The sequence below is a fragment of the Setaria viridis genome, chromosome 4 (assembly GCF_005286985.2).
Source record: "Setaria viridis chromosome 4, Setaria_viridis_v4.0, whole genome shotgun sequence".
NCBI classification, from domain to species: Eukaryota; Viridiplantae; Streptophyta; class Magnoliopsida; order Poales; family Poaceae; genus Setaria; species Setaria viridis.
In genome coordinates, this window is record NC_048266.2 from 9,573,105 (window position 1) to 9,587,103 (window position 13,999).

At 42.3% G+C, this 13,999-nt stretch overlaps 1 protein-coding gene and 1 long non-coding RNA gene across 3 annotated transcripts; both read left to right on the forward strand.

The window, feature by feature from the left end:
- The first annotated feature begins 1,055 nt into the window (after positions 1-1,055).
- Positions 1,056-1,507, forward strand: LOC117854161 (uncharacterized). The gene is made up of 2 exons (XR_004640187.2): positions 1,056-1,202; positions 1,274-1,507. It is a non-coding gene; the product is annotated as an uncharacterized lncRNA (long non-coding RNA).
- Positions 1,508-7,388: 5,881 nt separating this feature from the next.
- Positions 7,389-13,433, forward strand: LOC117853068 (O-fucosyltransferase 15). Of its 2 annotated transcripts, none has more exons than XM_034735433.2 (10): positions 7,389-7,905; positions 9,095-9,184; positions 9,289-9,385; positions 9,522-9,583; positions 10,176-10,264; positions 10,379-10,499; positions 10,594-10,737; positions 11,286-11,614; positions 11,775-12,015; positions 12,408-13,433. In XM_034735433.2, exons 1-10 carry the CDS (start codon positions 7,621-7,623, stop codon positions 12,717-12,719), a joined length of 1,770 nt encoding a protein of 589 aa, XP_034591324.1. In that variant the 5' UTR covers positions 7,389-7,620; the 3' UTR covers positions 12,720-13,433. The 2 variants fall into 2 exon arrangements, with proteins under 2 accessions (XP_034591324.1, XP_072149213.1); XM_072293112.1 differs by having other exon boundaries at positions 7,866-7,905; positions 9,293-9,385.
- The last annotated feature ends 566 nt before the right edge of the window (positions 13,434-13,999 follow it).

A 13,999-nucleotide genomic window follows, 5' to 3' on the forward strand; every position in this document is an offset into this window, starting at 1 on the left:
GGCCTAAGAACAGAACCATTGTAAAGGATGTGCAACTGCTGCTTATGTTTTCTTGGGATCGAAAGGCAAGACTGTTGTTGGATGTGCAGCTGCTGCTTATGTTTTCTTGGGATTGAAAGGCACTAAGGCAGGACCGTGGCATTTGTACTGTTGCTTACTGATCAGTTACTGCTTATGGGCATTGGTTGAGCTTTGGAGCCTCTAGAGTTGCCATTGACCAAATCTACTTGTATGTTTCTTTCAGTGTCTTGCTGGAACACAGAATGTCTGAACGGGTTACTTTGTGAACTTCGATAATAACAATACATCTTCTTCATGGCATCCGCAAATGCAGAGAGTTTCAAGAAGTACTAAGGTGGACTTTGCTAATAAAATCTCTTAGGAGAAAAATGGAGGACAGAATAACCCACGTTTGTAAGCATTCTCCATATATTCCTTTCCACCATTTTACACCTCCAACCTCTTTGTCCTATTGAGGCAAAAGTAGCTATGTCTTGTTTTTGTCCAATTATTAAGCAATAATTACTTTATATATCTTAGTTTCTCTCAGAAAAATCATTTATTATCATGGCCTCATGGGATGTACCCAATGGTGACAAGTATATATCTAGGTATCCTAAATTTTTTTAAATCTTTGACAGTGCCAATTTCATTGAATAGAAAAAAGTTTTAACAAAAAGAAAAAAAACAGCCCCTAGGGGCAAAGAACGACTATACAATTTAGGAAAGAGATCATTCAAGTGCTTCAAGTTCACCTCAAAGCGCCCACGTCTCTTCCTTTGATTAATTTTTTTCCCTCCCAAAATAGCAATCACCAAAGGCTCTTTGTGTTGGAAGACTCTTTGGCTTCTTTCTATCCAAATCTCCCACACCACCAGTACGATTAAAGTGCGAAGTACTTTTTCTAGGAATCCTCTGCGAGGTAACTAGCTTCGTCCACCATTCGTGCACCGTGGTACTTTAGTCCATCTCCAATTATTGGTAGGAGATCTAGGTGCCGCAAATTGTTGTGAATGTATCTGCACTTCATGAAGAGGTAGTAGGATGATTCATCATTCATATACTAGGTTTTGTACCAAAGAGCCGTGCGAAAAACTTGCAGTTTTGGGGCGTCAATGCGACGCTTGCAATTTTGTCGATGCAATCCAGAATAGAGACAATCCTACCGCGCAGACGGCTGAGTCAAATTAAAGTCCTTCAAGGTATCAAATTTGAACAATAATGTGGGGCTCTTGTTGCGACGGTATCTTCTCTAACCATGTTCTCTTCGTAGAGGAAATGTCATGGAAGCTTCTACTCGAACAAGGTGCTTTGCTTAAGGGAGACTATTGCGAGTAAGAGAGGTCCTAGTCAAGAGCGATGAGGTTTGATATTGGGATCTTCACCTTGCTATGTACGAGTCTTATCGGCCTATTGATACCTTATCGGCGCCGAGTTAAGGAGGTTCATGTTGATGCATCCAAGGTCACGCGCGAAGTTGAACACAATTATAAAGATCATGCTTGAAGATTGATGTGTCCTAACATGTTTTATATAAAGCCTCGGTGACTCGTCGGATCCAGTAGCGTTGTTTTCTAGCATTTCATTTATGACCTTCCTCAATGGATGGATCGCCAAGTCTTTCCAGATTTGCTAGTTCAGTTCCAATGGCCTACCAATTGAGCTCTGGGCTCTGGCTGACGTGGATCTAGCCTTCTCAATATTGTGCGTGTAAGTGTTGAAAGACCAACTTTCTCTTTATCCTCATGTCTTATCACCCAACCCGTGTGTTTTTTTAGGCATTGGATATGGTTCTTTCTTCTTTGTGTGTTTGCCTTTAGGTGAAATAGCTAAGTGCTCACATTCCCCTCTTTTATGTTTGTTATCTATGATGATTATCTCTTTCATGCCTTCTCAGTACGGCCTGGCTAGCCATTCTCAAAAAGTAATTCTGCTTGGGAGAACTCTCTGTCTTGTTCCATATTGAATGGGATAAAGATATGGCCGTGTAGTATTTCAGTTTTGCCTATGAGAACATGGTTTTGTCACCACACTTTGTCCCCTCTATGTTTTCATGCTCGTATCCTGTCTGATCTCAGAACGACTCAGATTAATCTAAAATGTACTCAACTTCGCCTCACATGCAAACCAACATTAAAATGGTAGTCTGTCAGGTTATACCCGATAAACCACTTGTCTCAGATCGAACGAAAAGCATCTCACACGAAGGCGAGTCCAGGGATTACAACATTCCAGTAGTTTAATACATAGGTCCCACTTATTGATTACATCACAGTAGTTCAAAAGTGCATAAAGTAAAGTTTCTCGGAGTTTAAGCAGCAGAAAAGACATGATGCAACTAACGTTGATACAAAATATCATGACGAAGCCGACCATGATATCAATCACTACGTTCCTCACCGTCCGAGGACGGGTTCCACTCGACCATCCAACCCGGAGGGAGTTGGGTCAGCCAAGTCAAACTAGCAACCATTTTCTCAAAATCAACACTACTTGAAAACATAACAACAAGCAAGGTTGAGTATACTAATACTCAACAAGACTTACCCGTCGGGTGGTAACTACTCCACTGACTTCTAGACATGCAAGACTTTTTGGCTGAGGTGTTTGTTTTGCCAAAAGCATCTAAGTAGATCCTTACTTTCAAGTTTTAGTAGCAGTAGATTATTTATTCTAGGTAAGTAACCTATTCTAAGCAAGCAAGTTGAGCAAACAATTTTATTCAAGCACCAATATTGATCATCATTCTTGTTCCTCTTCTTACTCAGTGCAGAAGTGGGTCAAGCAGTCTCAAACTGTGAGAGGCAGATGATTCGAATCGAGTTTCTTAACCTTGCAAGGTGAACCTAATCCCACGACAGTGCGTACCATGATAGGTCCACACATGTCAGCTATCCCCATCAATCTCCAGGCGCGTGGTCGGGCCCACTTCCCTTGGATACAATGCCTCACAGTCCCGGAACGTCGCCGTACTGTGACTGCACTTGTACCCACATGATGCACCAGGGGAACCGAGTTCCAGAGACAGTGGAGAGGTACGCCCACATCCTGGTTCGATCAGGTACTAGGCTTCCCTATCCCATACTAGGTATCAGATTAGTACTTTCAAACACTTGACCACAGCTCTAAACACATTTTGACCTTAACATCCTTTCCTCGACAGACAGGACAAATTCCACCGAATTAGAACCAAAGCCCGGCCCCATCCATCATTCTTATGGTAGCAGTATAAGTAAGCAATCAACTCCTATAACTCGTAAGTGACAGGAAATCACTCGACTTTTAACGAATCCTACCTTAGCATTGCAGCTACTTGGCCTACCATACTAGTGTTCAACCATAGGTACCTAAGATTATGCAACTAGGTTTTCAATCAACTCCTATGAACATAAATGCACAAGCATAAATATCATAGACATTGCATGAATTTAGAAAACTAGGTTAGGCTCCGGGGCTTGCCTTCCTGTTCTAAGTTAGTTGGAAGCTCGTTGGATGCTTCACTGATCTCCTGCTCGGCCTCGACGTGATGTAGCTTGGCAGGTACTTCATCGATCGTCGGGAGCAGTTCGTACGTTTCGTCTATGAGATTCGCTTCTACACGAGATGCATATGCAATAGTTCAAGTTTCCATGCTTTCACATGCAGGATGCAATTCATGAATTATTGCTGAAGTGTAAATTGTATTTCAACCATATTCACCTAAACAAGATTCCAAACTTTCATTATCTTCATGAAGTAAGGTGTGTTGTGATTCAAAACCCAGGGTTGACTTTGATGGTGATTATGTAAACATATAAGGTTTTAACAACTTAGACTTCACAAAAGAAAGGTGGGGTCACTCTAGGGTTGCTCCAGGTTCATTTGGAACGTTATCTTGTTTCCGAAGTTCTGAACAACCTAGATGTATATTTCCCATTTTACCCTTCTTATTCATTAATTGTCTTTATTCCATTTAACTAGCTATAACTTCAAAAATTGTTTTTGGTTTCATCAAGTGTGATTTGATGTTGAAACTTTTATAGAGGCTCCTTAACATTATTAGTGGGCTACTGTAAAATTTAGGACTCATTTGATTTCTACAAAAATCATAAAATAACACCCTATGGCAGATTTCATATAACTATTTTTAACTCAAGTTTCAGTAGTGGTTTGGCTCTAAAATTTGTAGTGAGTTTGCTATATTCAATCAGAGGTTACTGTAGTTTTTCCATGATTTAATAAGAAGGACATCTATATTCCATATTTTACTTTCATTAAACCATGTGCACAAGTTAAGCAAGATCAATCATGTTTCAATCAGAGACTAATATTTTTCTTAGGGAAGTACTTGTATCAGGAACTCAATAAAAGTAGTTTACCTAGGATTTCAATGTGTGACTCAAATCAGCGTGTTTATCATCTAGACTAGTGCCACAAAATTCATATCTGGAACAAGCATGACACAAGTAAACTAACAGAGGTGGATTCATATTTTTACCAGTTTTGTGTGGTTTATAGGGCATTTAAAGGCTTAAATACAAATAAAACCTAGAGAAAAACCTACAATAGTATTATGTCAAAAACTATTTTTCAATGAAACCACTCAACACATGGAGTCTAACAAAGTTGGTTTTGCATTTTTATCCTTTTTCTACAATTTTCTACACATTTTCAAAGTTTCAGCCGATTTAAACCATTTAAGTCAGAAAAGGAAAAACATGTTTTATGCGGAGGTCGCTGAGGTTTTCAAACTATTGTGAAAAGGTCCAGGCTTTTTACGCTAAGGGCCTCAAAAAGGATCGGGGCCTTTCAAATAGGTTCCTTGCCGGCCGGTAGCGTCTCCGGCGAAATCGCCGGTGAGCAGCGGCGCTACCGGGGAAAAGGAGGGCACGAGTGTGATGTGTGGCTCACCGTGGGTCTTTGCGCTTAGGGGCTCAAGGGCGGAGGAGGTCCGGCGGTGGCGGTTCACGGTGGGGAAGAAACGGCGGCGATAGAGCTTCTGCGCCGGTGAGATCGACAGCGAAGGTGAGCTGGGGGTGGCTTGGGGAGCTTCGCGGGTGTGTGTGTGAGGCTCTTGATGGCTTAGCGGGTGGCGGGGAGGCTCGGGAAGGGGTTCCCCATGATGAGGTGGGCGGCGGAGCTCTGATAGAGGGGCGACGAGGTGTAGAGCACCGACGAGGGTGCGGTTATGGCTTTTATGGCCCAGGAGGGGTGCGGGGGTACGAGAGGGAGGAGCTAGTGGCTCAAGATGGCTTGGGCGAGCATTGGGCGCGACAGCCAGGGCGGAACGCCACTGGTGGAGCTCGGGCAAGGCCGGTGGTTGGGCGGCGGTGATACGGAGATCTTCGGCCATTGGCCGTGCAGGATTTGGAGCGTGGAAGATCGCCTTTGTCTCTAGCGCTGGTTGGGTGAAGTGGGCTCGTGCTGTCGTGTCTGAGGTGGCGACAGGTGAAGCTGCCAGTGCCGGCAACTGGCGGCAAGCGTGGTGTGACCGTGGTGCGGCGGTTGGGCGAAAAGGATGTGGTGCCAGGGGATATGATTGCGCCGGTGGCTATTGGGTGAAGGGGTGCGTCGTGTGGTCGTGTCGCCGGCGGCAATAGGCCGGCGGCCTACGCGAACGTCAAGGCACAACGTGACGCAACGCGACACGGCGAGGCGGTGACCGCGCTTTGATGGAACGCCATGGCGTGAGAGGTGGTGTGGTTTGAGCTATTTTTGCAGCCGATTTTGAATTTAAACTTTGAAAAGTTCAAATGACAAAGTTGCTGTCCAAGGTATAGACTTCAAACTCTACAAAGGCTTTGATATGAAAACTTGGCCAGTTATGGAGATAAAAGAGTCTAAACTTTGGAAGAAAGCCGGTTTGCAGGACTTAGAGATTTTAAACTAGTTTTTGGATTTGAGCTGAAATTCAAACTGATTTTTTTTTCTAAAAGTTAAAACCAAGGTTGAAAAATTCCAAATTAAAAGTTGTTGTCCATACTTCAGACTCCAACTTTTAGTAAGGGTTCAAGTTCAAAACTCTTTTTCAATTTGACGATAAACACAAGCAAAGTAGGGAGAAACACATGTTTTTTAGGACTTAGAACAAATTTGAAAAGCAAAGGATTTGACTAATCTTTGACTTGATTTTTGGAAGGGTTTCACTCCAAACTAGCAAAAGTTTCAATAAGAAAAGTTGTGAGGTTTGAAAAGTTCTACAACTTTATATTGGCAAAACTTTGAGTTGTTGTATAAAATTTGAAATTATAAACTGCCCCCAAAAAGTGTTTTAGGGCATTTTTAGCCACTTAAGGGTTTGAAATTTCAACTCAAATGTGTCTTTTGGATATTTGAGGTGCTTCCTACATTTCCAACCTAGTTTGAGTGTTTTTCATACTTAGCCCTTTGTTTGACTTGGTTTGGTTCAAATTTGCCCCTTTTGGTAACATTTCATATGTTTAAGTGAATTTGCAATTCAATTCAAGGCAAGTTTGAACTTAGGTGCTAATTTGGGTCCTTAAACACTTTAATTAGCCTACCAAAACTAGGGATGTTACGGCTGTTCTCAAACACGCCTCACCAGAAGTTGACCAACTCTATGAAGTTGAGCTTAGTTGCATGATGCCTCGTTGAGAGCATTTCCAGCCGTTCTCCAATAAATATTTCCCAATAAATAGTTAATAAAGATATCCCAACATCACTTTCATCGTTATTGGGAGAGTTGCTTTTGCAGCCTCCTAATAATCTCATCCCAATCTAATTACCGTATTTGGAGAGTCACAACTCCTCCTAAATATTTAGGGAGAGTTGGGATGAATTATTAGATTATCCCAATAATTATTGGGAAAAAGGAAAGGGAGACTGCTGGAGTACTATTTTTCTTATCTACTTTCTCATTGTGGTAGTTGGATTGGGGAAAGGAAGACTGCTGAAGACAAAACTTTGGTAAGGTCGGTTTGGAAAAAAACTTTGGTAAGGCCAACGTCTCTTTTGATAACATCTTTTACCAAAATGCTCTGCATAGACCCATATTCCCATTGTCACTCCTCAGACAACTCTTGCCAATTTTCAGGTGCGGGTGGCTAGAACATTCACCCAAGTTTTGGTTGTCCAATTCGATTGATGTTCATCCTTTTCATGGCGTTTGGATACAGCCTGGGTTTGAGATATGGGGCTTGTTCGCTTTAGCTTATGCAGTCAGCTTATCAGCCACCGAATAATATTTTTCTCTCACAACAAATCAGCCGTTTTAGCTTTTCGGTCGGCTTATAATTACCGTCTAACAGGCCCATGAAAAGGACCGAGCTATCGCGCGTAGACAAGCACTACAACAGACATCCACCTGACACTCGCAATTGCAGCAAATCCCAGGGAGAGCAAAAGGCGCACGCGCGATGCACGTGACCGGTCGCGGCTTCCTTCCTTCCCCGCCACTCCTGCAGTCCTGCCCCCGCAAATCTCCTCGTCTTCGATCTGCAGAGCTCAGCCTGCACAAAAAAATTAAAAAAAAGAAAGTTAACCTGGCAATCACACTCGCGGCTTAAACTAATCCCGCGGCGATCGCGGGATCCGACGAGCCACTACGCTTCTCCTGCTCCTGCTCGATTCCCACTCCCACCGAACCCGCGGCTCGCCGAGATCCAAATCCAGCGCCCCGGAATGCCCGAGGCGGCGCCCCCGCCGCTGCCGCTGCTGGCGGCGGCGAGCTCCCCGGCGGCCGCCCCGCTGCAGCGGGCGAGGCGGCGGCAGCAGCAGCAACGGAGGGGGTGGCGGCGCCCGCGCGGGCTGCTGGCGTGGGGCGCCCTCGTGGCCTTCTTCTTCGTCATGAACTGGTGGATGTTCTCCCGCCTCCAGGACCCCGCCGCGCGCCCGCACTTCCGGCTGCGCCGCCACCCGCCCCGCGCGGACGCCACCGCCAGCAACAACTCGTCGCTCTCCACTCTGGTAATGCCATGGCTGGCTCCTTTTAGTGACTGATGAGTGTCTCGTAGCTTTCGTCCGGTTAGGTTGATGTGGGGAGTGATATAATGTAGAACGAGGAATCTGTTGTTGACAAACTTAACCAAGAGTGTATTTCTGCCATTTCTCACTTCCACCTCGTAATCTAGCTTGGTTTCTGTTGACGGAAATTGGCAGATATGGACTAGCAGGTCTCTGAACCGGTCTCCAAACCGGTTAGACCGGTTTGGTCAAAGTGCTCAAAATGCAAGTTGGACTTCACCATTGTGTAGCTCTTGTTGAGTAGATCAAAATGCATATGTAGAACGTCCGATTTGGAGTTTGGATGAGAGAGTTATGAGCTCGGGAAGATCTGCACCCAGGGAAACCGGTCAGACTGGTTTGCCAGGGCGGTCAGACCGGTTTGGTTTGTGTAGTCCGAGTTAGGAGTTGTATTTTGACATGGGATTTGTAAGGGTTTCGACTCCTAATGGGACAAGACCTCCCCTCCCTATAAATATAAAGGGTCACGACCGATTGAGAGGCATCCAATCGAATCTATCAATTATACTTTTATCTTTTTACCTTTCTTCCTCTTTACCCTACTTTTCCAACCCCATGTGCTGTTCTTCTCTTGTCTCCATGGCTTGAGAAGGCGCCCTAGCTGGCCTACCGAGCCTAGGGCAACGCAAGGTGCGCCTGCCCTGACGGGATCCCTCCCGGGCGGGCGTTCGTTGGTCTCTCGCCGGGCTCCCCGGCATACCGGTCTGACCGGCCTGCCATACCGGTTTGACCGGCCTCCGCATCGACGCATCAAGGAGCGTCTTTGCAGGCTGCACATTCGAGTGCTTTCGTGTGTTGGCCCTAAATTTGCGTCAATAGTTTCTGAGTAATTTTAGGACAGAGGTGGGGGGCGAAGAGTGTTCTTATGCTGCACTAGTGCGCAGCCATCAAAACATAGTGTTGCATTGTTCAATCGCTGTATCTAGTGCTATTAGTGCAGACTAAGTTTCCACTTACATTAATAAGGTCTCCAGGGCATAGTATTATCTTGCACCCAAACTGATACTGTTTTATGGTAACATAATTTTGGACACGCCATGACATTTACCCTTTTAAAGTTGTCATGATATGTTGCTATATTCAGTTCACTGTTACTCATGCATGATTTTTTTAATACCTTAAATGTTTTAAGGAAGAGGTGGCTGGCGTGGCTAAGGGGAAGGGGCCACACAGGGTTATGCTCACCCGGCTGCTTGCTTTGGCAGCTCATGCTTTGGCAGAGGTAACATTCACAAATGCAGCTACATGTTTTTTGCATCTTCAAAATTGGTCATATATTGCACATACATGTGCATTGACAAATGTCGTTGGTCACATATTACCTAGGCAGAGACCAGGCCTGAACCTAACGATTTGTGGGAAGAGCCGATAAATGCTACTATGTGGAGACCTTGTTCTGACCAGAGGGATTGGGAAGCATCAGGTGATTACCAGTTTTTGTTACTGGATGTTGTCAATTTGCATTTATCTTGATACTAGCATAGGTTTATTTTCATGTTTCCTGCATATTTTTTTATTCACTGGTTTCTTTCTTTAACATCCATTCTTTGTAACTGAAGAGGGAACCAATGGTTACATCATGATCAGTGCGAATGGTGGCATAAACCAGCAAAGGGTTGCGGTGAGTAGTCCAGTAATCCTAAGTAGATGTTTAGCATCAAATGTAGATTCAATCTTCTTCCTCAAAGCTTCTGCTGAAATTTCTTTTAATCTCATGTGTAGAGATCACTTGTGTGCATTTGTTGCATAAGAAATGACTTTTTGCCCTTTTTTTGTTAGAACTAAGAATGCAGGGTTGCAATAATCAATATCACAATGTCTTATTTTATAGGCTTCACAGTTAAATAGAACTTGCCTTTCTAATTTAGTTGTGACCTAACCATCCACTATACCACTAACATTATCTATTAATTTTCTGTAGACTCAATAGAAAGTTAGACCTACTATAATAATGTAACTCGGCCAAGGATCACAAGAAATCTTTGTTGCATGAATCCTAATCCAAGAATTTTGCTTAATATTGGGTTCAATTGAATTGAATGACTGCATAACAGAACAGGCTTTCAGGGAAGTAGTTCAATCTTTTTTCGTAGCTATGCAATGCTGTTACTGAATCCTATGTTTAACAGATTTGCTGGGTATAATCTTTTCAGTGAACAATCTTTTTTCAGGCTTTTAGGGATTTTGATAATTTCTTTTCTTCTGTTTAACAGATTTGCAATGCTGTTACAATCTCCCGGCTGCTCAATGCAACTCTTGTCATTCCAAAATTCTTGTACAGTAATGTTTGGCTGGACAAAAGGTATACTTTATCATTTTTAATAACAACTGTTTTATTTCTGGTGTTTCAGATATCTTGTTTTAGTAACTGAATCTTATGTTCTCCATAAATGACAAATTAAATTCAATATCTTAGTCAGTTTGGCGATATATATCAGGAGGATTATTTTATCAATTATTTGAAATCTGATATTCGGATTGTAAAGGATCTTCCAGTAGAGCTGCAATCATTAGACCTGGAGGCGATCGGTAGTCTTGTAAGTAGTTGATCTCTGTTTCGTATAAAGTTACATGAAGTACATTGCAGAAAGATTGTCTTATAGTTCATGTCTAACTTCTATTCTTTTGTAGGTTAATGATACAGATGTCATGAAAGAGGCAAAGCCCAGTTTATACGTGAAAAAAATACTGCCAATTTTGCTAAGGAACAGAGTTGTTCACTTTATAGGATTTGGCAATCGCTTATCTTTTGACCCAATACCTTCTGACCTTCAGGTATTGCTCCCAACCGTCACACAAAGTTCATTTTGGACATTGATCATTTGATATGGTCTCTGCACCATCATTTGGGTTGCTAATTTATTATTTGTAGTATATCTGTGGAATCTAATAAAATTGTTAGTTGTAACAGTACGAAAGTACGTTTTAGAACAAATCTACTACGCAAACATCTTCTTATGGCCTATTTATTTATCATAAAGATATTGTTTCTCAAATGTAAAATTCAACTGCACCTGTTCTAGTACAACGCTTACTTTTGACTGGAGTTGTCAACTTGTCATATTATGCTGATCACCACCATTTACCTGAATGGTTTCCTTGCATGTACAAGTTCACTAATTTTCTTGAATTGTTTCACACTGTGATGCATTTACACTTTTACTGGGACAGGAAATGGTTATTTTAGTATCAGCATTATGGAATTGTGTAGTACAGTAGTGTAACTTACATGTTGAACTGCCTAGATATGAATGACTGGCAGCACATAGAATTGCAGATGAATATTACTTACCTTGCTACTGTTTTCATGTACTGTTCTGCAGAGACTGCGATGCAGATGTAACTTCCATGCTCTTCGTTTTGTACCCAAAATTCAAGAAATGGGTGCACTTCTTGTAGAGAGGTTACATGGCCATAGGTCCCATTTGTCGCCTTTGAAGGATACTCTTTTAGGTCCGTTTGCTGTCAAGTCTGCCCCCAGTGCAAACAAGAGTGATGCATCCAAATACCTGGCTGTTCATCTCAGGTTTGAGATTGATATGGTTGCATACTCATTGTGTTACTTTGGTGGTGGCAAAGATGAGGAAGATGAATTAGAAGCTTATCGCCAAATTCACTTTCCTGTCCTGACAGAACTGAAGAAGACGACAAAGTATGTATTCAGTTCTAGATTAGGTGACCATTAACGATATTTTCCTGTCTATGCTGGGAAATTGTTATGTTAAACCAAAATACCATCGTAATATTGATCTATTGTTGCCTTTTTCCATCAACAAGCATTTCTTTTTTCTGATAGTACCATACTGTGGCAGGTTGCCCTCTGCTGCTTTCTTACGGTCTGAAGGCAAATGTCCCCTTGCACCTGAAGAGGCTGTGCTTATGCTAGCTGCTATTGGTTTCAAGCGCAGCACAAATATTTACATTGCAGGTGCTGAAATTTATGGAGGGAGGCATAGGATGGCTGCCATAAGTCGTCTTTATCCTGCTTTAGTAACTAAAGAAACCCTTCTTTCTCCATCTGAGCTTGAACCATTTAGGAATTTCTCATCTCAGGTAAATTTCTGCAAGATATTCTGTTTGACCTCTTCTTGTATGGTTTATGTAGAAAGATGTTTTAGACAGTGTTAGTAAAAATATATAGAAAGTAAGCATCCCTATAGAAAATGTAGGTAGCCTGTTCCTAATTGTCTGTAGACTGACTGAATAGATTCCATCTTAACATGATTGTCACATATATAGAGGTTAACATATGCAATGCCAGGGAAGTGCTAATTTTATATTCAACTCTCAATATAAAGGTAATTCATGAGTGCAGCAAGCCAGTAACTGCTAGGGTGACATAAATGATAAGGAAATGGTTATAAATTTTTGCAATTTACATTATTATCTTGTGAATTATGGCTACACTTTATTGAATAATTTGTTTCTGCTCCTCCCATTCGTAGTTGGCAGCTCTGGACTTCATTGCATGTGCAGCTGCCGATGCATTTGCTATGACTGACCCAGGAAGTCAGTTCTCTTCTCTTGTTCAAGGCTACCGCATGTACTATGGTGGTGGGAATCTTCCCACAATAAGACCAAATAAACGGCGGTTAGCTAGCATACTTGTGAAGAATGCCACAATCGAGTGGCAAGAGTTTGAAACAAGAGTAAGAAAACTCATACAGCAAACTAAGCAAGTTCATGAGAGACCTGTTGCAAGAAGCATATTTAGACATCCACGATGTCTAGAGTGCATGTGCAGAACAGAGCATTGAGACTTTTTGATACTTTCTTGTGCCTATACCCATACTTTTTTCAGAGAAAGACGATGCCAATGAGGTCGCCAAAGCTAGTTCTTTTGTGCTTCGGCTGACATCTGGGCATATCTCTTGCTCCTGAACTACTGTTGGAATCAAATTGAAACAAGAACATACAGTTATTGAGCTCTTACAGTTAGGCAGAGAAGCAGTATATCTAACTTCATCCATTCTCCTACTGATATGATTGGTGGTCATCTACTACTGAACGTTATGTTGGATTTGGATTATTTGGCAGAGTCTCCTGTGTGATGGAAGTGGATCAGGGACTCAATTTTGCATATGCATCAGTGCCACCATATTTCTTATGGGGCGTAGTTAAACTATTCTGTGAATGGAGACGCACCATCTCATTGACCAAAGGAATATTATGTTGAGCAAGCCGAGCAACGGATTTCTGGTCTTAACAGTGCCTCAATTATACTCGGATTATCATTCGATAAGTCAGCTTGCTAGAATTTCGTGAACAGGATATGCTATCTCCATTGTGATTGTTATCATTTGATAGGGGCAGGTGGCACCTCGAGTTTTTGACTCCTTTTTTACCATTCTTTTGTTCATTGAGTAGTGTTGTACCATAAGAGGCGTATATAGCAATGTTGTAAGATTATGTCAAACTGCCAAAGATCTTCATTATAAGTGAGAGGAATGCTACTTTTTGTGCAAACTCAATCTGTGCTATTCCAAGGCCAAGCATGTATATTTGTGTTTTTTACAGTGCTTCTACGGGAATAATTTCTTTGCTTTCCTTATTTTTTTTTCTTTTGCAATGCCCACACAAGTGTGAATTGAGTTTGATCTGATGTGCAGCGTGATGTTGAGTAGCATCTGATTTCTGGTTACGAATATTATTGGGCGGCATTTTGTACAGAGTCCTGCCGGTTGATTGTTACAGTTCTGATCTGAACCAGCCTGACTAAGGAGTCTCATTTGATGTGTTTGTTCCATGGCTACCTGACTACTTCACAGATCAGCCTCACAAATTTCTTGATGCATACGGGAAGTAGAACCTTTATTTATTTATCTTATCAGAACTTGGTGAAAAGAGCTCAATCCTCATAATCTGAGTAGAGCAGCTATAGCTGACTAATGTGGCAGATGGACTTGTTGACCAAGGCGACGAAACTGGGTTATGATATCTTGCAGAAGGGGAAGGAGTGTTTAGCTGATACGACTTACCGCCCAAGGCATTATATATGGTTCAAAACTTCTCTTCATTTTGTTCCTTTTCTTATTTC

What these genes read in the sequence shown, in the direction of transcription:
- LOC117853068 (XM_034735433.2), top strand. Translation starts at nt 7,621, where the DNA reads ATGCCCGAGGCGGCGCCCCCGCCGCTGCCGCTGCTGGCGGCGGCGAGC. An exon ending in ACTCGTCGCTCTCCACTCTG is followed by an intron (nt 7,906 to 9,094) that starts GTAATGCCATGG and finishes AAATGTTTTAAG; the next exon opens with GAAGAGGTGGCTGGCGTGGC. An exon ending in TGGAGGCGATCGGTAGTCTT is followed by an intron (nt 10,500 to 10,593) that starts GTAAGTAGTTGA and finishes ATTCTTTTGTAG; the next exon opens with GTTAATGATACAGATGTCAT.